Source organism: Aythya marila (genome assembly GCF_965140915.1).
Source record: "Aythya marila genome assembly, chromosome: 3".
In the NCBI taxonomy this organism is placed as follows: domain Eukaryota; kingdom Metazoa; phylum Chordata; class Aves; order Anseriformes; family Anatidae; genus Aythya; species Aythya marila.
Window position 1 is genome coordinate 66989435 of NC_139044.1, and position 25799 is coordinate 67015233.

Genomic DNA, 25799 nt, shown 5'->3' on the forward strand with positions numbered 1-25799 from the left:
GGATATAAAGGAGAGAGTCCAATGTAGGGACATGAAGATGACGAAGAGACTGGAGCACCTCTCCTATGAGGAAAGGCTGAGAGAGCTGGGGCTGTTTACTTTAGAGAGAAGAAGGTTCAAGGGGAGCTTATCAATGTATAACAATATCTGAAGGGAAGGTGCAAAGATGCCTCTTTTCAGTGGTGCCCAGTACAAAAGGCAGACAAGATGCAGTGGGCACAAAAGGAAACACAGGAGACTGTCAGGGAACATCAGGGAACACTTCTTGTGAGGGTGTTGTGAGCAATGGAAGGAACAGGTTGCCCAGAGAGGTTGTGGAGTTTCCATCGCTGGAAGTATTCAATAGCTGACTAGACATAGTCTTGGGCAAACAGCTCTAGCTGGGCCTGCTATTATTTTCTTAGGGGAAGGTTCCAGGTAACACTTCTGCTGTATTCTTTGATCTGGTGAAATACAATGAGAATGATAGCAAAATGATACACATTACTTCACTGAAGTATCATCTAAATGCAAAGCCGAACAAGTTCAAATATTAATACTGAGTTTAAGATCTATCTCAATTAAGTTGTGTGATGCTTTTGCAGTATGTTGCTTTCAAGTACTTGCTCAGCATTCGGAATCCTCTGAAGGTTGACAAAAAGACTAACCTCATGATGTGTAGATAAGCAGTCTAATCACTGTACTGTGCAAAAAGTAAATGCTGATATCTTCTCTCTTCAGACTTACGTCTTGCAGATGAAGCACCTGTGGTATCAACACTGAGTTGGGCCTCTCTTAGATACTACCTGCTGTCTGGCAGAATGCTTTCTTGCTCCCATTCTTTGGAGCCTAACTCTCCCTTATTCACAAAATGTACTTACCCACTCTAGCACTTAAACCTAGACCATGACACATGTTTTTATTTGCCTTACTTCTTCAAAACCCAAGAAAAAACACTAAAGAAGCAGTTACACATATGTAATCGATATGTATGATGTATATGTATTATATGTAGAGAGTAAACTTTATGATCTATATAAATAGCATCATTTCTATACTGGAAACATTTTTGACTGTTTAGTATGCCTTTATAACCAGACTTACTGCATACATAATTAGTATAAATTTTTGAAAAATTTCCTTTAGATTATCACTTTTAAAATGTAGCATTGCATAAGAGGAGGATTTTGTTACTATATATCTTATATGTTTTACACTGAAAAAAAATTGAATGCAAAATATTTTTATGGACATTTTATTAAACATGAAATATAACACATCCATCAATATTTTCAGCAGCTCTTAGATCAAATTTTGTATTTTTCCCTATAAATTAAAAAAAAAGTTGCTTATTTAAACTACATTAATACATAGGCTACAGAGCGCTTTTCAAAATGAAGACTATAGCCCTAAATTTGCGCAAATTACAGCATCTTTTATTTTGATGTGTCAAAATTGAATTACAGCAACTCTATCAGGAATAAAAAGATCAATATGACTTCCAAAAGAAAGATGCACCAAGAAAAGACAAAACTACAAAGGAGTAAGGCCACTGTGGCTAACTCTGTGTTACCAGAGTCGATACAGTAGTCACTTTCACTTTCCTAGTTGTCTTGAGGTTAGAAGTTGGTTCCACTAAGGCAAACGAATTTTTGGATGTCCAGAATGACCAGATATGTTAGCAGAAAGACCAGTTCTTCTAAACTGACTTTTCAGATCACCTTAGCTTAAAGTCAGGTGATTCATAGCATCAGATACCTCTGCTGTGGCTTGTGCTGAGGTACCAGCTGGGATAATATTCAGGTAAATATCGTACTGTTGGTCCATGCCAAGGTAGCTGTCACTCATGAGATACAATGTGTAGATACACCTAAAATGTAAAAAACAGAATCATTAGTTTGGAAATTAGGTCTCAGCCACTTGGAAGAGAGAATTATTGAGAACTTTTTTCTAAATTTGTCATACTTTCCAGGAGTCTCTGGAGTATAAAAAGCAACAGAGACAGTATTTCGATTTCTGACGTATCCAGTTCTCTTCAGGGCGATTAGTTCTTTTTTATCAACTTCTCCCAATATCAAAAACCATCCTTCATCTTTAACTTTGGGGAATCGGGGAGCCACTGCTTTACTGTCTTGCTTTCCCTGTTAGGGAAAAGAAACAGTTTAGTAAAACTGGAAATCATTGTTCCAAAATACCATTCTTCCTTGAATGAAAAACCACAAAAACACACACATGATTTTTTACATAATACTATAATTTAGCCAGATGCAAATTAAAATATTTTTATTTCTTTCCAGATGAAGACTTATATTCAAAATAAACAAACAGAGAAAAACAGTTCAAAGGGAAAAAAAAAAAAAAACCAACACAACAGAATACAAGATATCATTCCACTTATTTTTTAAGCTATTTCAACTTGAATGGAAATACCGTTCCCTTTTTGTAATTTCATCTAATGTATCCCAAATGCTATTCTCAGCAGAAGGGTTAATTGTAAACCTTGTGTCTTTAAATAATGCTAAACAATATTGTTTAAGATTAATAGAAGGACAAAAACAAACAAACAAACAACAAAGAAAAGCACCTGAAATCTTTATTTCAGGTCGATATAGCAAAAAGAAAGATTATTCCAATTATTCTTTAAGACAGTGACTTTACTGCTGAAAGCTGAAGATAAAATGATGTATACTCAATCAGCATTCATTTTGTGCTCTGTAGATGGAAAGGTTTTACTGAAGATTTATACGGAAGAAAAAACACCTCCAAAGCAACGAAGCTTCTGAAACAGTTTGATCCAGCTGTTTCATACAAAAGAGGGATCAAATTCAGGGAAATGTTTATAAAACAGTGATCACTGCATGAAATGCTTCTGCTCCCTCCTTCTTTCCAGTTCAAATCAAATGGCTTACGGAGTAGCCTTACGGACCTTTTTTTCTTCCTACAGATTCCCTTGAGGCTGAAGATGTGTTACAAGTAGAAACATATTTATAGGTATGGGTTCTGGTATGCAATTTGGAGGTGCATGAGAATTTCATAGGAACACTTATAAACTGATTTGGGGAAGCAGGATATGTAAGAATATGAGTGATAAGAGTTTGGGTAGTGAAGTGAACATTTCTACTGCTATTGCTTTATAGTACCCAAGTAAATGAACTTTATGAATTCCTGTTTTGTAAAAAAAAATAATGACAGACTTTTTTCATTGACGGTAACTGGTTTAGGATTTTACCTTTACCTCTATTTACTGTCCTACTACACCCTGAAAAACCATCTGCTTCACTACTAACACAGAAAAAGCTTTTAAAGTGTTTATAATTTACATAATTCTTAAACCATAAAAATATTGTTATGCTGTGTAAAGCATAAATGGAAAATTCTGCACTTGGGAAGGAAATAATAAATTTATCTACCTGATACCCCATCTGGGTTCTCTGCAGATTTATCTGGAGCACATATTCTTGATCAGCATGCAACTTGATCCATCTTTTGTCATCTCGTGTGTCTGTTGTCAACAGAGGAACAGGCACTTCGTTCTGAGGCTGCACTGCATCATCCCAACAGCCCTTAATGCTCAGGCTAATGTTCAGAATTGGCAAACGGGACAAGAAATTCCAAGCCTGTAGAAAAAACAGATCCCTGTGGATTACAAGACAATCTATACAATTCAGACGACTGTCATAATAATTCAATGTGTGATTGACATTCTTATTCTATATTAATAATAATTTATTATGTATTGGAATATCATATTTAATAGTACAACTCTTCCAATCACAAGCATAAAATACTTTTTCTTAACTTCTTACTCTAATTTCTTCTAAGCAAATAAAACAAATGTGAAACTCTCAAGCACATTATACATGCCTTACTAAGATTACTGATGTCTGAACACAGGAAAAATTCCTTACCACTCCTGATTAAAGTATTTTTTTCCTATAAGCCACTTAAAAACTAGTATAATTAAGTTTTAAATTAAACTTCCTTAGCATAATCCATAAAGAACAAGTCACTGCAGTGCTAATTAGCAATGGGCAAACCTCAGAGAGTTCAGAGGATCAGTTCAGATAATTAACCAAAAGTTCAACTGCATATCCAAAGTTATCCTGACTTTTTTTTTTTTTTTTAAGGTTTTCTTCCATCGATCTTCATGAACCCTTCTTCTTACAATCCTCCAGAGTAATCTTAAATCTGTCATTTCTTGCGAACTGCAACAGGCCTTCAACTTTTATCTTTGCACAGAGAACCGTGGCTAGAGGCATACGATTTATGTAGCTGAATGTGGCAGTTTCTTCAACCTTACATGTGGCAATTCATGAAGCATCCTGAAAATGCAACCCTACATATTTCTCATTTGGGTCTCCATCAGACAAGCAAAAGCACTGCTGAGAAGCTGTGACAAAACTGGAGGGAAGTAACACAGGCCTTCATTTAGTAAAAATCAGCATATTCACTTGATGAAATCTTTTAGGAAGAAGGAATAACAAACTTTGCTGTGGAATGGTGGCAGTGATTTGTGGCCTCGCTAGGGGTGAAAAAGATAGATGAGGTTGACGCTGGAAGAAAAACAAATGAAAACAACCACCACCACCCTCTACTCTGCCCTCCTTCCCTTCCATCCCCAAAACAAAGCAACAGAGGGCAGGAAGGAGAACAAGGGAAGAATATTGATCTTGGTAAGGTGCCAGCAGGTGGGATCTTGTGGGAATGAAGAGAGTAGGCTCATTCACATGGGCAATACTGGCATAGAACAGAAATGTTTTATTTGGAAAAAGGCTGAAGTATACATACCTACATATTTTATGTATCGTTTAGACTGTCTTGTGTTTTAACAGAATCTGTTTTCATTTGGATTATGCTTGATGCATCTCTGATTACTTTTTCTGAGCTGGAAGGTCTAGAGCTGTAGCAAAAGTTAGGTTTGATTTTTGCAGACACCAATACCAAGATTCATCCTTACAACAATGGTGTATGTTAATACACAATTAGGGATACAGCAGCCAGGGTGAGTACAACTAAGATTGCACTGCCATAGGAAAAGGTTTTGTGTGCCTCTCTCCCACAGCAAGCTGTCCCCCCTTCCATCCCCAGTGGGTTGGCACTGCCATACTGTGGTTGTGCAGCTAGATGGATCAGCTTGCTAATCATTTTGGTGACAGCATGAACTTAGATCAGCTTAAAGCTGATTGTGGAAGCCTATCCTGTAATCCTGTGAGCCCTCTAAATAAGCATGAACCTGAAAGAAGTGCTCCTGCCTGCTCCCCTGCTGGCACACGCATTCACTAGCCACTTGGCCACAGGCCATTTTGACTGTCAGCGAGAGGGCTGATGTGATCCCTCCTCCCCTCATCCCCAGATGCTCCTTCCCACCTCCTCACTTGAACCATTTGTGCAGCTGTGCAGCAAGCCAGGTCAGGAGAGGTGAAAATGGCACAGGGAGGGCAGAACTGCCCATTTCGGCTGCGGCGCAGACTTAGGTTGGATTAAAATGGCTGCATTACCATAGCCCATCTGAAATAAATGAGAAAACTGATTTAGGCTAAAACTAATCTCTTTCTCTCTTCCCTCTTGTGTGTGCTGCATAAACAGCTGTGTCCGTTCAATGGAGAAGGTGGGGAGGGCCAGCTGTGAGCGCTCACAGAGCTGGAGTGTACAACAGGACACTGACAAATTGCATTCATGTTCCAATGCTTTAGTTTATAAAAGATAGGAACACTGTAACAGAAAACAGAATACAACAGCCAGAGCGTTAAGGGAAAAGATAGATTCCTTTCTGTCCCGGTTCTGAAAAGAAGGGGAAAAAAGGCAGCACCTCGAAGGTGAAAAAACACCAAAGGCATTCTTAATGAAATATTAGTTGCCAAGATTTTGCTACATTTAACACATAAGACCATAATAAAATCATCACCAGCAGATCACACCAGGTGAGACAACTTGTGTAGTTACACCTTAACTGGCAAATAGATTTTCTGTTTAATGTAGATGTTTTTAGGATGAATCTTATTGTAGGAACTTTGCAGACCTACTGTGTGAGATTCTTCACGCACCGTAGCAGTGTACTTGTTGCTGTTTTCAGAAGAGGCACTCTGATCTATACCAACCCGGTGACCATCCCTTTTATTATACTTTGGATATTGTTTATTTAGTAAATTTTTATGCATGCTATCTTGCGGGACAAGGCCTGTTATAATTATGTTAGAAGAAAGTTTAATTTTAGAAGTGGTTATTCTGTATTAACTCCTTTTGTGACGTTACCTGTTGCTCTGTTGAAGACTCTCATTTGGTCCTGTTAATACTATACAAGGCTACAAATTTTATGTGTCAAAGGCTGTCATGTTCTCACGTAGCTTTTACAGTGCAAACAAAGCAAAGTAACTCTGAATAACATCTTAATCAGATAAGAAGGCAGTTGTAATACGTCATTCTCCAAGTCTTATGTTTTTGAAAATTGAAGAGAAAGTTAGTGCTGCTTGATCACTGATGCACCATTGACAACAGGCTGTCTTTTTATCATCCATGCAATTTCGATAAAATATAGTGATGCTTTTCTCATTGAGGGAGAAGTTGAGTAGTAGCAGATAAAAATGAAAAAGAAGATTACAGAAACACAGATACTTCCAGAGTAAAAGCAGGTAATACCAGAGCAGAGCTAATGTTCTTTAAATGTTGGGGTTGCTTTTTTGTCTTTCAATAATATAAATAACCAGCTTAGTATTGTAAAAGGTGCCTAATTGCCTTAGAAACTGAAAAGCATCGCTAAAAAATACAACTCAGAATGAATCACTGGAACAAACTTGAAGCTTAAAGCCAAAGATCAGAGTTACAGTCTATATAGTTTTTGAATAGCTGTTGAATTTAAAGTCCAGGTGATATTCAGTTATGTTTAGGCTTGTAACTAATATTTGCAAAATTAAGCTCAGACTCCCATATCATTTAGATATTGACTATTCTATTTTTTTTCCCCTGTTTAGGATTACATAAGCACATATTCACTCCTTTAAAATGTATCAATGCACCTAATGGATGAATTTACATATACTATATATAGATCTTTAGCTTTATCTTTATATAACTTTATCTTTTATATACATAACCTTATATCAAACCCATAGATTCAAAATATAACACATTAGAAATTCTTCATGAACCTTTAATAACATCATTAACAATTTTGCCAATAAACTTTCCCCAAGACTTAGGTTAATATTCCAAATCTATGAGCAGCTTCAAGAACTGCTATTAATTAATTACCAATCTGCTTAAAAGATATTTTCTTCTTTTGAAATGTGAAATTTCTTTCCTTTTCCTGTCTTCCCCAAATTTATAAAGCTTAAACTGTTTTTTTTTTTTTTTAACCATTTTTGTGCTAGTAACATGTTTAAAATACAGGTTCAATATATTATGAGTGAGAAGTAAAAGGTTTATAAGTAAAAGAATGTTTTAGGAATTTTTGTGGTGTAGTTACTACTTTATTTGACTTTGTCCAGGTCTGATTCCAGAATGCTAGGTTTAAAGTCTGTAATTTTGTATTTTTTTCATTATAGAAACTATATTATAAAGGTACTTTCCTTTATTGGAGATATTTTCTCTTGGCTGGCCCTAGTTTAAGTGCACATTAAATATGTGACTTTAAATATGAAGGTACTCAACAGGCAGTCTCAATATAAATTTTAATTCTATGCAAGCTATTATGACAGTTTTTTACTGGATAAAAAAAGCCATAAAATATAAAATGTTGGTATAAAGGTTCACTTTTGCAATGACCCGAGTAACACAGTCATGGCTTTGCAATACCCAGTATGGCCATTCCCAACTCACAGAAATGAAATTTTCTCCTTATACAATGCTGAGGCAGTATGTTTTTTTTCCTCTTATATGCATCTATATTTACAAACATAGACATATAGAGGCATAGAGTCATTCACAGTGTGAATGTACACACCACATACACACAAGCTATTTTTGAGGAAACTGCTAAGACATTTCAATACCAGCCAAACATATTTATCTGAGGATTAATCTTCATCTATTGAATCAGACAAGAACACTGCCATGCATACAATTATTTAATTAGCAGCCAAATCCTCTGCCAGTCAGCAGCCGCTCCAGGCATACTGATGGGGCAGTAGATGCAAATCTCACAGTAGTACTGCTTTTTCTCATTACTACTGCAATTAGCACTTAAATTGATGCTTTAAACATACTAATTTCTGGAATAATTCAGGATTTGTATGTTACCTGGGATCGCCTCACTGCAGAGACGACACCAGATTGCTACGCAAATTGAAGCACTTTTGAGCCAAATAACCATCATCATATCAGACAGAGCCAATTTGCATTTGCTTTTAAAGATAACAGAATGGCAATTTATGCAAATAAATTAAGTAAGTTTACTTCTGAGTTCTCCCTGAACTAATTATAACAATGTTCTAATTTTTTATCACATCTAAAAGTTGGACTGAAATCAATGTGTATTATGTTAGAAATCTGTTGTTAAAGGAAGCCTTGTTTTGATGTCAATACATTTTCTCAATTCAGAATTTTGATGGTAATTTAGTTAGAAATGCAGATGTCTGTTAGAGACATTTAAATACTTTTCTTCTTGTTTGCATACCAGTAAAAGGTTTAACTGAAGCTGAACAGTCAAACACAGGACATATTGCTGTCCTTTTAAATATTCAAATAAAAATCATGTGAAGTATAGCTTTTGAAGTTTTCCTCTTTCATACATTTATTTGAAATCAATAGGCTTATCATGTGATGAATACTATGGAAGTAAAAAAAATAGTCCTTTTTTAGGACTAAAGCTGTCCTTTGCTGGAAACTGCTTGAAAAAAAACCTGAAAATAAGATCTGAGAGCAGCTTCAACATTTTGAGAATTTTTTTTCCTCCCTGTGAAATTTTATCTGCTTTTTCTGTTTCAAATAGAAAATGAGCACTGGATCTTTTACTAAAGGTATTTTCAGAATAAAAGATGTCTGACAGACCACTTCAGAAACCACCTATGATGACATTTGCATTCCTAGTGCATATCTGGCTATGAAAAGGTGGATAACACCTAGAAGATTGTACAACCTAGACAAGCATCTTTAGAGCAAGGAGATGTGTTTATCAGCCATAAACCAGATAAACCAATCAGCCATAAACCAACATAAACCAATGTTTTCAGTAAATAGAGAATAAGAGAAAATAATATTGAGAAAATAGGCTGAGAAGAACCTCTGTAAAGCCAGCAGTGCCTTTGAAATTAGAGCAATGAATATATTACACTTTATATGGAATAATCATGTGCTATTAACTGAAGGGGAGAGAGTATTTCTTTTCCCAACTACTTTTTCTTTCCTATCGTACTGATAATGACCAAGATTGAAAGTATTACCTGTGAAATGTGTGCTGTTTGCAATTCACTGTCCACAATGGAAGCAAAAACATTCTCTCTTCCTTCACAGGCAGCCATGAGTTCAGGAAGACACTCAATAGGTCCTTGGTAACCTCCGTGCACACTCTTCCTTTTTTCTTGGCTCCACTTCCTGATACAGGCAGAAAAACATTTCCAGGGAGGGAAAGCGAACATTTATTTTCAGTTGTTTTGGTGGTAAATATCCATGCTGGTTTCAGTTATTAAATGCTGGTCATTTGTTTTTTGGCAGCACTAATTATTTATTGCATCTATAGAGCTCAGCACTATGATATTAAGATGGACACAATGTATTTTTATAATGGATTAAAATAAAGAGGTAATTAATATACAGAGTTAGATTTGTTAGAACTTGGAACCCTTCCAGTGATCTCTTGTTCATTTGTCTGGAATCATGGCTCTCAAAATAATCTGTGTGGGTTAATTAATCAATGAATATTGAAAACAGAAACAAAACCTCCATTTGGGAAAGCAACACTGTGAAAGAATGAGTTTGCTTCTGTTACTTTAATGAACATTCTTGGGCACAACAATGACATTCAAACACTACCAGCAGCCAGGTGGAATGAAATTGCAAACCTGCAAACACTTGGAATAGGTACATACCGAAAAAGGTAAAGATGGTGTACTTCTATATTGGGCAAAGTAAGCAGGGAAGAGTCGTGTATCCATCTACCCTGAACCACCATCTGCACCAAATTGGTTATATTCAGAGCAGTCACCAGCCAGCCATGATGTGCTGCAACATCCAGCATTGCCTAATCAAAGGAGACATATATAAAAAGAGAAAAAGCAAGTATAATTGTATTTCTGGTTCATACAAATAAGAACATTTATTTAATGTTTAACATACATGAATTTCTAGGCCTTCCATGGAGGAATCTAATGCAACTTCTACTGATGGCAGTAGGCACCTTTTGAATTAACCTTGAAAAAAGATGGATTGCATCCTGCATCATCAACTGCTACCCTTGAAAAGGTGACTAATTTACACCATGTTTTGGGGTGGGGGGGAGGTGGGAGCAGAAGGTGGATCTTTTCCTTAAAAATAACCTCTCTTTTACATGATACTACTGAGAATGAAAAGAATAAATCTCAAAGTTCACTGGAAAGGAAGATGTTACAATTCACTGCAGTACTAGTTCATGTTTTGACATAAGAGCTTTACCACATTTGTGTAATTATTCAAAAAATATTTGGTCTATTTAAGAACGACAACACATTTACATTTGTTCCAAAATTAATACCAACATCACTTACCAGTAGCAGTTACTATTACTCCCATTTCAAACCTAAGGAATTTAAAAAGTGTGTCCTGAATGGGACTAGACAGAAACCTGAAATTAGTGTACTGGGCATTTTGAGGTTTCGTTCGACACTGACACCTAACTTTAAATCTTGAAGAAAGATTACAAAACAGCTAATCGTTTACGTGGGTTGAGTAAGACCAGTCAGCAACAACACAGATTTCACTCTTTACACTGTATACAGCTGATTGTTTAGATAATGAAGGATGTCTGGCTGTCACTTTGGCATCTCTATGCTGAATCTGAAAGGCTTTCCCCAAGAACATTAAAAAAAAGAACAATCAACCAAACAAAAAAAAACATCCAGATACACGTCACGCTTAAAAGTGTTAATGGTCATCCTGCTTTCTTGTGAGTTCCCTTTCCATTTATATGTCCACATTTTAGACAACATAAGTGAAAGCTATACTCTAATATCACTAGCATAAAGATCTAACTCTGCAAAATTCGTTACAGAGCATACATTGTGAGTGGTCCTATTGATGTGAAAAAGAAATCTTTTTTTTTTTTTTTTTTTTTTTTTTTTTTTCCTGAGACTGAAGCTGAATTGTATTTGGTTAGTCTGAAGGAGAATTTAAGAATTCATCCAAAGGAGAAAGAACCAAGCACAAGCTTTCATCTTCAATGTAATTTTTTAAATAGTGGATGCAGTTATTTGTATATATACTTTCTACCCTGTCTACGGTACATTAAAGCAACTAATATGATTTATGGGAGTATTTCAGCAGGTGAAGAAAATTAAACTATATGTTTGTTCTCTAATTTTATTGTTTAATGCCACTGTAATCACAATAAAGTCTGTGTTTTCATATTACAGCACTCCAACTCAGTACAAAGTCACATATTTAAAAGTGGTTTGCCATGTAGAAAATTTGATTAAAATACTGGAAAATGTTTTTTCAAGAAAGCAAGAAAACAGTCTGGCATATTGAACAGTTTCCATGCTTCTTTAAATATTATCTTCTTGATATTAGGAGAACTGTAGTTTGATTTTAGGACTAGGCTTAGGATGTTTTCATGGGTTTTTCTTTACAAGACAAATTATACTGGTTGATACTTTCATAGACAGCCCATAGCCTGCATAATTTTAATGTATTTTCCAGCCACTAGTGTAATGACAGGACGCTGTCTATGTAAGTCTTTACATTTAATCAAATGTTTTACAGACAAACAAAAGGCAGCATTTACTTAAGGCAAACTAAACAGTGAAATCTTCTTTAAACAAAGGAGCTGTTTACACATGCAGAGCTATTTCAATTAAATTACACTGATTCTGGAGAAACGCTGAGTTTAAAGACACAAGTTAGTTTCAGTCATGGTCAGTCACACAGTTTATTTTAGCAGTTTACAATGCAATTTCAACAGGTTTTATTTCAGATCACACTGAAAAGATCACTGACACTTAGAAAAATATTTAAGGTGTTATCCTGAATTACACAAATGTTGTCTCATTTCTCATGAGTTGTGGATAAAGTGCCTTTCAGCTAATAATGAACTAGATTTAACATTCTTTTTTTTTTTTTTTTTTTTTGAGGAACAGTCATAGTACCCTGAAACAACGATCCTCTTTACCCTAGAAGTACCTCACGGCCCAACAGCAACTGTTTTCTGTCTTTTCACTTGGCTTGCCAAGGTGATTTCCAGGTATGATTATCTTAACCATTAGGAAACAAGATTATGTTTGAAATCACACTTGAACAGCTTTACGGCCTAGAGATGTATGCGTTGGTTCACATCATTTTTAGTCAGATAAAGACAGAATTGTTCTCAGCATTTATCAGAGTGAATCTTGGCTTTTAAACTTAGAGGATGGGTTGTTCTTTACCTGCTTCCACATCTCGAAAGATACATGGTACTGTCAGTGCCTCTCAGCCTGATGCTCAGACAGTGTTTTATCTCCCTCCTATTTTACACTACTTGATTCTTTCTCTTTCCTTTCTGCTATTCTGGCATAGCCTAAAACATCACGTTCCTCAATCATGAAACTGCTCTATGTACATTAATAATAATGGATACATACTTATCCTGCCTTCTCCATGAACAGCAAGAAGAATACAGTAAGCTGTATTTTCAGTCAGCATAAAGCAGTGGTATTTTCATAAAATGCTTCTGAGGATAGATGTACAACATTGTTTTCATTGTTTTCTTTCTTTCTTTTTTTTTTTTTTTTTTTTTTTTTTAATCTATTCCCCTACTCTCACCCTTTTAGCAGAGGCTTGAAAAGGGGAAAAGGAAGAGAGAAGACGTAAGAGAAAGATAAATCTAAAACAAGCTATACTCTGAAATTAACTGGAGGATCCTTTCACATAGAAAATCTCCTAGAAATTGATAGAGGCCTGCAGATAGATATCCCGTAGGGAGTAAGGAAAGCCTGTGCATGTGAGACTCTGTGTTCCACATTGTTATAATGAATCCACATGGCAAATCCTCTTTTCCTCCTTATTTTCTGCTTCTTCACCCATAGAATTTATTCACAGCATCTCTATCTGGATGTGAAATCCAAGACAGTGACATTGTGAAAAAGTCAGAACAATGGTAAAGTTGGCTTGTTTCATCTGCTGCCTTGGAAACCTACACATGCTTCATTTTCTCCTAAGTGTAAAACACACATGCTTGATATTCAAATTGTTATTGAAATTCTTATAAATACTCAAAGTAACAAATTGAGCCGTTTTCCTTCAAATTAGCACAACTATAAAAAGAAAAAAATGTAAAAGAAAAATTAATAATTACTTAATATTTGTCATCTGATGAACAATATTTATGTTCTCCAGTTGCTTCTTGTTTTTACTGTTGTTTTCTTTTTTTTTTTTTTTTTTTTTTTTTCTGGAAATTTGTTACTTCTTAACTTTAATTCTTATTTTGCAAAGGTGTAAGAAATTTCTAAATATTTAGCAGCTGATAGGATTGGAATAGATTAAGAATATCATTCTAAACTGAAAATGGCACAAGTTGTTCATCTACCTATTTAGCCTCAGAATTTCTTGCCAACACAAGATAATTTCATCAGAGAGAAAAATTTAAAAGAGAAGAGAGAAGAGGACAGCGAGTGCAAAAGTGACACAAGATAAAACTATAAAGATGCTTTTACTTACAGAAAACAAACTATATATTTTAGTAAACCAACAATTAAAAAAAAGCCTGATGTCCACTGCTTTTTAACCTACAGCGGAAATGAGGGGGGTAAATAGATGGAGTGAAGGGAAATATTGTTTGTTATAATGAAAAATGCTTACCATTGTCTTATTTGGGCTTCTTTCTACACTTCGGAGAATAAAACCAGAGGCATACAGTGAGATGGGTTTTGATGAAAGAATCAGATTTTAGCTCTTAAGCCTTTCCAGTGTCATGCTCTGACAACCATGAAGTAATAACAGCAATTATTAAACGTGTCCTTTAGCATTTTAGCCATCATTACCAAAAATAATTTGACTTGTACAACAAGTCAACAAGGGAAGCAACTTGCTGTAAACCATGGCAGGGTTAGGGCAGAAACAATGCTCAATGAATGAATGATGTATCTTATGGGGTATGGCAAAGATTTTCATTTTGATGATATTCAGAATTGAACGTCAAAATGTTTGGAACAAAATCTCTTGCTATTTCTTTCTTCACGGTGGAGGAGCATTAGTACCAAACCCTACGCATTCTATTACCAATTTTCCATCAGCTCATTTTTGGGAGCAATGTTTGGTTAAAATACTGAACTATTTAAAATGATCAAATCGTACCTTTCTGATCTAGAGTGAATCCGAATGTTTTTACTGATGCTTGGAATTTGAATGATGTTATCTTGAGGGAAAGCAAAAATGGAGGCAGGATGTAGGAGAAGTGATTATATGACATAGAAGTGATAGCAAAAAAATCCTTTTCTCTGTTGTTTTTAAGCACTCTGTGTTCAAAACAGCAGATAATAAATAGTTCCCTAATGAACAACCCTTCCCCCCTCATTCAGATTTGTCTAGCAACAGAAATGTCCTGATTCCAAATATTTTACTTTAGAAGCTTTTTGCAAAACTTTAACACTGTTTTTGCAATAATGTTTGCGTCCTTCATTTGAAATACAGATACTCCAGATCAGTCTTGTATGACTGGATGGGTGGCAGGCAACCAGAGACTGTACAACCAGTAGAGCTTCTGACCTACTGAAATGACTTAAATAGCTTTTTTCTTCAAGGTAAGATATTGAAATGTTAAAATAAAACAGCTTGCATCTTAACAGAGATCGTATACTGTGTGAACTATTCTTTATTATTGTTTGAACTCACCTGTTTTATACAGCTCTGAAAACACTAAGCATTCTGCTTAAATACTGTAAATATAAATGTAAACATTGCATATATAAATATTGATATTTTTGGCTAAATTATATCAAGAAAGGTGGCAATGAAGCCAAATGAACAGTGAGAACAGCTCTGGATAAAGAAGCTAGCTAAGTGGACTAAGGTAACTTATGGCTGAGAATCACATCTGTGATTACTCAGCTGAAAGTAAACTGCCTACAGTGATGCTATTGGTGGTAATGCTTTGGTGGGTGGGAGCTGAAACTTCAGGAGTACCTAAGGTGAGTTACATGGCTCAAATTTTCCCACTCTTTAAAGATTCATTTTACTTTTTGTATCAGTGTGTCGTAGACTACAGTACATTCTTGAGTACCTTCATTTGGGAAATTGAAGGTTTCTACACTACTCTGTACAGTGTTGCAGGCAGAAACACATTCACCTTAGAATGAAACATTACATTACACACATTACATTAGTAAAATAAATCCAACACATTCTCAGACAAACAAATACAAATCTTATTCTTCACTACAAATCTTATTCTGAAGTGATGCCTTGAGAAAGGAAACAGATATATAAAAGAAATAAACTCTGTGAGACTAAAATACTTCAAATTTATTGCACAATTAAGTTAAAAAAGAGAGTTAAGGCTAGTTGGATTCTATCCTTATTTTTGTACCCCAGTTTTTTGTGTATAGTATTCTAATATCAAATAATGAAAATATCCCTACCCTTGCCTACCATATTTGCCAATATATGTTCTGTTGTCTAGGACTAGACTTCACATGTTTAAATCCTTAGATTTAAATCATTACATTTAAATCAAGCATTAGAATTGTGCCTAATTAAAACTGTTCAAGATTACAGTTTATATGACAAATATTTCTACATTTTAATAAATAAAAAATGTTCCCATTTTACCTATTTTCCTGAAAACTGTTAATATGGAATAATATAAATCTTTTTATTTGCACATGCTTCAAACCTAGGAAGCCTTCCAATATGTGGTATTATATTATAATCCACATGTGACTTGAGATCATACTAATACAAGTAACATTTTTCAGATGTTAAAGCATGCCATGTATTATAAGTTTCATGGTTTTATATAAATCATGATTATGATGCTTTAGTTATATACCCTAGAAACAACAACTGAAGACTTTAAAAGTTTATTTGAAGAAGTCTTACAGAGGATCTTAAGGTCACTACCTTTTGTATGTTACATATATGCAGAACAGGTCAGAGTTCTAGTCAAAAATTACCTTTTAAAAATGTATTAAATAGGAGGGGTTCTTTCAAATAAATATCAGAATCATTCAGCTGTACAATTTTAGCCTACAGAAAAAAAAAAAAAGTACACTCTATGAGAGAGATAGTGAATAAGATGTAATTAATCCTATTTGGGCACTCTTTTTATACTACCCTCTGCATTCTCACTCCATTTTTTTTAAAGCATATTCAGCTACATCTTCCTCTGCTACCCACTATGAGAGACTGATTCTTCATTCTCCCATCAACATAAAGGTCTCACTGATGAATGTAAATTACGACCTTCCTAGCTGCTTTGTAAGATTACTATCCTTGTATTCATCCTTTAGCCTCCATAGTAACATTATTAGTATGATCAGAAACAGGGAAAGGACAAGTCACTTACTGTCTACATTTAGGGGAGTGCAACCCTTCCTCTCTTACTGATTTTTTTTGGTAGTATTACAGAAATAAAAGCAGCTATGGAATGTGATACTAGCATTATAAACTGAGTAGAGCATAACCCAACATGTTCAGAACTTGTTGAATCCCAGTGTACAATTTATTTTCAAATTACTAATTAATAAATTGATATTCTATACTAGGCTAGTGAACTGTAAATACAATATGTTTTTGAGAAAAATCTCTTGGCAAGAAATTCCAGTTTCCTCAACCTAAACAATGTCTTAAAGATTGCATTTGTTCCACAGCTAAGACAAATCTACCAAACCTGTGAAAAATATACAGTTTGTTTCTGTATAAATTTGCCCTCTTTAACATTTAAAATCAGTTTCAAAATAGCAATGTAATATTTTGTCAATAATTAAAATTTTTTGAGTGTATTCACAAGAATCCTTTTCAACAGCAACAGTTATTCCCAGTAACTTTCTCCTGAACTTTTAGCCCCATAAGGTTAGCATTCAGGAAGCTCAGCTGCTGTCTAACAAACTTAATTAATCAAAAAGTCATTTCCGAGCTGTAACTATGAGTAAAAGTGCTTCAAGTGTGCTAGCAAGCCTACAAGTTAATCAAAATGCTAATGCAGTACAAATTAAAGTTGTGATTAACATTTCACAGTAGCTGCTTAAGTGAATTGATCACACAAATGGGTTAAGCATTACTCATTTCCTCCAGCCCCAACTGGGAAAAGGTTTGTCATGACTGGGGGGTTATATATAAGCAGCACCATATCATCATTAAACTGTCACCACGATGCTTCCATACAGCAGTTTGCAAATTATCCAGTAAGCAAAATCCCTAACACCACGGCCACAAAGGCAATCCCCCACCCCTTCCCCAGACATACCTGTAGAATAAAAGCAGGCAGCAAGTGTTTCCACCTCAGCATTTCCTATGTCCAGGTACAATCACTACAAAGCTTTTCATTGTCGTTTATTACCTATAAATGAGCATTACTTCCAGTATATACTCTGTAAATTTTCTGATTTCTATTATTTTCACCCTCTTTTTCTGGAGAATAATAGCAATACAGGCTGCTAATAAAATTGCAGATATGGTACTCTCACATACTATAGACACACAAAGAAAATACGTAGTGGCTAAAGGGACACTGGCCTCTGCTTGTAGTGTCCTTCACTTGGTTCTGAATGGTATTCTGCACTGTGAAGTTGATTTGATTGTCTTCCCTTCCTTCAGTTAAGCTGCCCATTCATTTAGTTACAAATGCATCTATTAAACAAAGCAATTATATCTTTGCCTGGGCACTTCTGGACAAGTCTTGCATATGCAATAGCAAAATAGGCCATGCCTGTAACTCCCACCTTTCAGCGAGTAACTGGCATGTCTGCAATAACACAGCACAAGAGCTCAAAACATACCTTATGATATTTAAGAACTTCTCCATTTCCTCATAGGCAAGAAAACAAGTGACCCAAGGGGTACAGCTCCCAAAGCCAGTAGTTCTCGTGGCTGTAATGATCTGAGGAGGTTCAGGAGGATGGAAAGTCCAGAGCAGAGGGGCATTCTCATTTGCATGGTCTGGGAACTGCAGCTCAGGGACCTGTGCTGTTTGCAGCTGTATGCAAGCTGTATGCATGCAATTATGGGCAGAAAGCAACTTCTGCCTGAGGAACAGTAGATAGAGCTCTCACCAGCAGCCACGAACAGCCTGCAGGTTACTAGCTCAAGTATTTCATCCATAAACTAGCTCTTAAGACAGCTGAAGTGATCAGCATGTTTGTGCGATATTCGAAACCTCTAAATATGTACAACAAAGATGATTCTCAAAATTGTAGCAAAAGCTGCAATTGAAATGATCAGAAACAACTTTAACTATTTTGGAATGGGAAAAGGGGTGCTGTGCATATCGTTATCCAGCCAATGCAGTGCTTAACCTGAAAAAGCTTTTTATTTCATTTCAAAGTTAGATTCTCCAGAGGGATAGCACAGTTGGGAAAGGCAGGCCAACAGCAGCAGAGCCACAAGGGCCTCATTTCAGGGCCGTGCAGATTTCCCATGCACACTATGCTTTATTGTGCTGTTCAGAACCTGACTTCCTGCCCATCTTCTCTCAGTGCACAGGTACCCTACTGAGATGCATTTAACACATCCATGGGTAAACACTTCTTAAGGTTAAGTCTGGGCTCCATGGCAGTTCTACTCCTGGCAATATTAAAATATTTTATCAACGATTATGCTACAAGTGGAGGCTTGTGGCCAATCCCAATGCAAAGCCAGCAACTGTCACATTTATTTCATAGAAGAGACTGCCCTGACGAAACTGAGACTGATGGTATTACTACCTCAATTATCCATTTCAATTAATGCAAATATAGGCGACAGCCTTAGAACACCAGAATAAGAACTGATCGCTGAATACACAGTCTCAAAATACAAGGCTTGACAAAAGAAGTAAAAAAGAGATTAGATTTAGTCCATTTCACATACTCCTAAATCAGGGAGAGGAAAAAAGATGGGGTATTGTCTTTGCAGTAATAATTTTATCTTAATAATTATATCTCTATAAAAATATTGGACAAACCATTTCATTATTTTTTTTTTTTTAATGTTCTTCTGCAATAAGTGAAGAAGTGTTTGAATTTGTGCAACTGCTGGTGTGCTCAGCACCATCCTACTGACACTTTTGTTTTTTCTGAGTGAAAAACAATGCAGATAGTTTGTGAGGCTTGAAGAGAATATGCAGGATGCTGTAATTATATTAAAGGTAACAGGCAAATAAAAATTCTGTGACTTGCCCCAAGATCATATATGAATTAATACAGAGTTTTTGAGACACGGAAACCTTCTATACTTTATCTATGGCAGCCTGTCAGTGATAAACAAACAAACAAACAAAAAAACTTGTTACTTTCTCATTCAAGCTTTTCAGTGTAGAGCAGGGACATTCCTCCCATCTGGTTGATGCCCCAGTGGCTGGACATTCACTACAAAATTGAGTGTGGGAACAGTTCAGCATTCACCTTCCAGAAGGTGACATATCACTATTCCTGATATTTCTCCAGTAAAAGGGAAAGTGAATTTCATCCTTGGTAAGTAGATACTAAACTTTAAATGGAGTTTGTTACAGCAAGGTAAACAACAAATTCTAACTATGGAAAAACAGTAACAGAATACATTTCTTCCATTTTGTATGGCAACGATTACATTCTTCTTTAGAGTTACCCTCCTGACTCCTCAAATCCTGTTAATGCTGTGGCAAAATGTGGCAAGATACTCTTTTTGATCCTAGTTGTGACATCACAGCTTATGGCTTCTATCTTTCATCATGAGTATAGATCAACAGAATTCAAACATAAAAACAGAACAGAAATCTCAGCAAAAGTAATTTAAAAGTGGTTGCATGCATTTCCTATTAGAAGATGTGGAATCTTACCACAGCACATTAAAGAAAACTGTGAGAGCGTCTGTTTTGTTGCATTCATAGAAAGATTTTAGTAACATGAACATTATGTTCTTAGAAGGGCAGCAGAACTGACTACACAAAAGCAGCTGATCACTCTGTTGGTTTCTTACGGATTTTACTGTAACAAAAAAAGAGTCAAGAACTGCAATATATATTTATATTTAACCAACCCTGCTCAAGAGTCGTACCCTAGAGGGAGAAGGAAGATGGAAGGGATTCCTACACAGGCCACTATAAAATCTTAAAAGTATGTAACTTAAGAAGTTTATTTCTTTAGGCTATGAATAATTCTGTTTGTGTCATTACAGTGATCTTGTTTCAGTGCTTCATGTGTATACTGAGGAGGAGAGGGGTAAATTACAAAAGACAGTACTTTATGCATATTTAGAATTGTAATAGTTGTAATAATCCTGACATTTGTCTCACAGTTACGCAGAATATGTACGTGTAGGGCACATACATGTAGGGCATGTACATGATATGGAGGCTTTGCCAGCAACTCACTAATAAATGTTCATGTTCAGTTTAGCAATTAAATTCGAATGGAAGCTCAATCCTTATGTTGAACATGAAATAGTACAAATATAGTAAATATAATTTCTAAATCTGGATGAAATCTCCTCATAGAAAGAGTGAAAGTTCTGAACAACTACTGCAGGCCAAAGGACTTCATTGTATTTTGAGAATTTTAGCTGATGCATTTTCCTGAAGATTTGAGGAAATCTATCAGCTACTTTTAGTTAGTTGATGCTGCTCACAAAGTTTTCTGACTGACCACTAACACCATTCAGCCTAAAGTCACTGGTGAAGAAGGAGGGCCAGAGGATGCCAGTGAAGCTACGCAATGCGTGGGATGTGAAAAACACCATGGGAGAGAAGGAAGATGTAGGTGAAGACAGCACAGGAGAGTGGAGAAGTTTGTTTGCCTGTGGTGGAAAGAGACTTGCTTACCTGCAGTGGCTAGAGATGGCAAATCTGCTCTGCAGATGACCTGAGATAGAGACCCTCTGTACATGCTGAGATAAAACCACTTGTAAAAGCTCTTTGAAAGGTGTTAGTTTCTTGGAAGAGAAACACAGAGCTTATATGGAAAGTCTATGTTGCTCACATACCCGCCAGCACAAATGACAGTTTATGTTTGGGTCACAACTAGAAGGTTAGCTATACAACCTTATCACCTAAAGTACTTTGTATGTAAATAAACAAAACTTCAATGTAACTTGAAAAACAACTCCGTCTCACTGCTGAATTTTACTTTTGGGGGCATGTAAGCGCGTGTTCACACACAAACACAGAACATCACTCACTGAATATGTTTATCAATGGATCCCTCTATGGTTCAGTTCCTTTTCTCACAACTAACATCTTTTTTTCCACCTCTGTTGACCCAGAGTTCATCAGCAGGTCAGTGCTAAGGAAAAAGGTAACAACCAGTATTGAAAGTGTAACCCTGTCTATTGCTTAGATTCTGGGAACTTTAACCTCCGTTTGGAAAGCGTGACTAATAAGATGGAACAAATATTCTCCCAAGAGATGTAAACCATGCGCCAACTTCAAAATACAAATGTGCTTGCATGTTTTTCTTTTTCTTTGAAAACAGGAACCTTTTTTTTTTTTTTTTTTTTTTTTTTTAAAGATGACACTCAAGGCACTGTATATTCTGCATTTTACTTCTATTGAAAGGAATTGTTAAATGTTTTAGGTTTTCTTCTGAGGGATTATGTTTCTGAAATACATATTATGTCATAAGACAATTAAAAATACATTGCTTAGTACTGCAGGATAAATATTGAGCAAAATAATTATAAAAAAATAACTTTAATTTACCTTTTTTCCCCCCCAAAATTAGCTCCGTAAATGCTAATTTCATAAACATTTAAATTAACTTTAATTAAATAGTATCTATGAAACAAATGTGATTTTTTTTTCTTAAGTGACATTCTCTGTTAATAATTTTATATTATGAATAATAACTGTTCATATATTCAAGCTTTCAGCAACATGATTTTACAGATTTGAAATCTTGGGAGTAGAATTGCATTCAAGCACTGCTGTTTGACAAATTTCAGACTGTAGCAATCAAGTCTTATTCTGTCGATTTGCTTCTTACTTTTCTTTTTCTTAATTTTAATTTTGCTTGGTTCAATATTAGTATTATAAACTCATAATTTTTGCTAGCATAAGGTTGAGACCCACCCTAATCACTGGACACCAAGTTGTCTGTGGTATTTTTTCTGTCTACAGCATTGATTAATTATCTCTCAGAGACTACTCTGTAAAACTGGTAGGCTTGACACAATGATGGCAGTTACCACACTGCCAACATCCTTCAAATAAGATCAGAGACTCATTCTTGTAGATGACATATAGATCACTGAGAATATTAAAATCTGAGCAAACATAAAACATAGGAGGAAAGAATTACTATCCCTCTTTCATAGATATGGAACTGAGGAAGACCAAAAAGGACAGTTTGTTGAAGGCTGTCTGATCTTCAAGAACCTGTGAATGAGTCCTTGTCCAGCTCTGCTATAGAGAATACTATTACTTCTCTCTTGCAGAAACAGAGGCTCAATCTGTTCTCTGCATCACATGGAGCTCGGCCTTCTTCCTACTTTTCAGATATTGCAGCACTCTATTGCAAACTTGAATTGCTGTTTTAAAATTCTTTTGAGGCATGCAGCTATGCATGTGATTGCTTGTTACCAGCACTCTCCATGGTCAGTTTAGTTTCTGTGGGTTGAGATTTCTGTACAACTGTAAAAGTCACAAACCTCCAGATTGTCTTTAAAATCTGTGTTTAAAAACATGATCTTTGACTCTGTGATAATTGGGAAATAGAAGACATGTCTTTTCACAAGCCAGAGAAAAACCCAGTATCTTGTCCCAAATTACATTTCAAAACATGTTTTATTTATGCTTGGCTGTGACTAGAATGCTTTTGGGTGCTATAAAAATAAATGTACCCATGGGAGACAGGTTCTTTGGGGGTCAGCATAAAAATCTGCAGGGAACAAATCTGTGCAGGAATGACTTACAGCATTCCACAATTTGGAGGGAGAAAGCCATTGCATATGAAAGAAGAGGAGAGCCCAGTGGCAACAGATGCCTCCAATCAGCACCTTAAGTTGGTTTACCTTCAGTTTTGTAAAGTGCGCATCTTCATGAGCATCTAGTTCCTCTCTAAACATAGCGATAGCACACTGTGTGGCGCCAGTTCTCCACAAGACAATGCAAGAAATCTTTAGATTTTTATGTATTCAAACTACTGCAACATGCTAACAGTGAATATTAAAACAACAGCACTTAAATATTAAAATTAATTACTATACCTGACATATTCTAATTGCTTGGTCCAGCACTGTCTTTGTATCAGTTGCATAATCTGGACAAGGCAACATGGCATGACTGAAGTGGGCTTGCAGCAGGAGGTGTGTTTTTGTGTGTGAACTGTCAAATGAATGAGGATTGACTTCAATTGGAAGATGTTTTGCCAGTTCGCTGTTCATCTGATCTTCATTGTGCCTCACAGGTAGATCTGTGTACTCCTCAGCATTCTTAAAAAAAAAAAAAAAAAAGTATAAAATATACTTAAATATTGTAATTAGCTTCAAAATAAATGTTTTTATTTTCTGAGACATTAAAAGTATATGCGTTTAATTTACTACATCTAGATTTAATTGCTAAAACAGCATTTTAGTAATTAGATAGCTTCTCGTCAAAATCACGTGTTTATGGGAAAACAATAACTAGTGAAATATTAAAAAATATTAATTCAATTATGGGGTTTTAAAAATTTTTCAACATTGACTTTAACACTACAGAAGAAGAAAATAAAAGCAGTGAAATAAATACACTCATTGGATGGACTCAGTGTTTGAGATGTCCTTCTACAGATATCCTACCCCAGCTGGCTCACAAAAACATAGTAAAGTTAGCTATAAAGAAGTCAAGAACTCACATTTTCATTTTTCAGGGTTTCTACTTTTCTTTTTGTAATAAAACCACAGTGAGTTTGTAAAAGCTCTGATTTTTATTTTAAAAGAATTTTAAAATGCATTTTCATTAGTTTGAGAGTCAATGTCCAAGCAACAGATGGCCAGTGATCACAGCAAACAGCAAAATGTACTAGGTGCTGAAAACTATCCTCTGTGCTCCAAAATGGACTAATACCATTCATGTAAAAATGAAAACTGCCTAAGAACTTTCTTATTGTTCTGTAAAGGAAGTGCACACAAATAGGTAATTTATGTAGTTATTACCAGCAGCATCCTTGGGGCTGAAAAATCCTCTTGTACATGTATGCATATATATTCTTGATTGGAATGAGAATGATCTTTTTAAAATATAAGATTTGCAAGTAAAGTAAGAGTTTTATAATATGTGATATCTTTTCCATTTGTTATTTAAGAGAATATATTTCTTTCATCACAAAATTTTGGGTAGCCTGACGGGCTTCTGAACTCTGGGTTTAGCAAAGAGACCATTAAATTAAAGTATTCAAGGTTTTATATTCCTCTTAACTTAAAGATTCAATCTCCAATCAAACTTCCTGCAATTCCATAATAACTAAATATTCACTGAGTACCCAGTGCAGAGTGAGGTAAAGAAAAACTGCAAATTTAGACCACCTAATAGAACTACCTAAATGAATTGCAAAGTACTGTATCCATTCATTAATGCCCTAACAGAGAGAGGTTTTTTTTTGTCAGTTTCTAAAAAAAAGAAAAGCTACATTGCTGTTTTTCACCCTCCTCCCCCCACAAAACTGACAGCACAAACATTTTCTATTTTCTTTAACTGCAAAAAGAGACTACACCTAAAAGGTGATATAAATAGAAAAGGAAAGATAGATATTAGACAATTTACTATTTGGAAAGGAAACCAGAATGTCATTAATTTATTTCATATCTCAACTGCAGATAGAAGAAGTAAAGACTGTCGAAAGACAACTGCTGCTTAATCCGAGATGTCTCTGCTAGATCTCTTGTGAAAACTGTGGTCATTTATTCTCTGAACCTAAGGTCACAATCTTTTTAAGCCCTATAGAAGGTTGCATGTTTGCTTCACTCTTTTTATTTAACTTGCTTCTCCTTCAAAGATATTTTAAAGAATATTTACCAAGGAGATTTTTTACTTAGTTTTGCTTTGCAGTTTAAAGTAGCAGAAAGAAGAAGGATCAGCCAAGTCACTGCAGACCAATTGGTACTCCTCAAAATGTGTTTTCACTAATTCTTTCCCAGCACATGTTTTATTTACCTCCAAAACACTCCCCTTATTTTAAACAACTTGCCTACTTAATTTCCTGTTTGTGATCACTGACTGTAAGTAAGTGAGGTTCATTTTCTTATCTGCATCATGTAGGTAATTAAAGGAAATTGAGAATGGGTAGTGAAGCTTTTATACAACTGAGAATGAAGCTGAATGGAGGGCACTGAGGTCAGCAGAGTCCATTATATTTTTATGTGAGAGGCCAGTATGTCTACCCTGTCCTTGTTTGCTTAGTGTAGGCTGGACAGACTACTAACTGCAAATCTGTTTCTCTGATTTGCCCAGCTGTCCTTGAATAAAGACATCTTCCATTGCAAAATGTTAAATGACAGTGATTGACAACTCTGTGATGAACTCTGCTCGTAACCCCCTGCTACTGTTTTCAGGTTGCACAAGAAAAGACAGAATA

General features: G+C 35.5%; 1 protein-coding gene across 1 annotated transcript in view; it reads right to left on the reverse strand.

The window, feature by feature from the left end:
- Positions 1-1218: 1218 nt before the first annotated feature.
- The window catches only part of ASCC3 (activating signal cointegrator 1 complex subunit 3), a 281915-nt gene continuing 257334 nt past the window's right edge, over positions 1219-25799 (reverse strand). The window contains exons 37-42 of the mRNA XM_082756805.1: positions 23452-23676; positions 10002-10153; positions 9357-9507; positions 3390-3596; positions 1945-2120; positions 1219-1849 (exon numbers count right to left, since the gene is read on the reverse strand). Of these exons, the coding sequence (XP_082612931.1) occupies positions 1702-1849; positions 1945-2120; positions 3390-3596; positions 9357-9507; positions 10002-10153; positions 23452-23676 (1059 nt within the window). The 3' untranslated portion in view covers positions 1219-1701. The remainder of the gene's footprint in view (positions 1850-1944; positions 2121-3389; positions 3597-9356; positions 9508-10001; positions 10154-23451; positions 23677-25799) is intronic.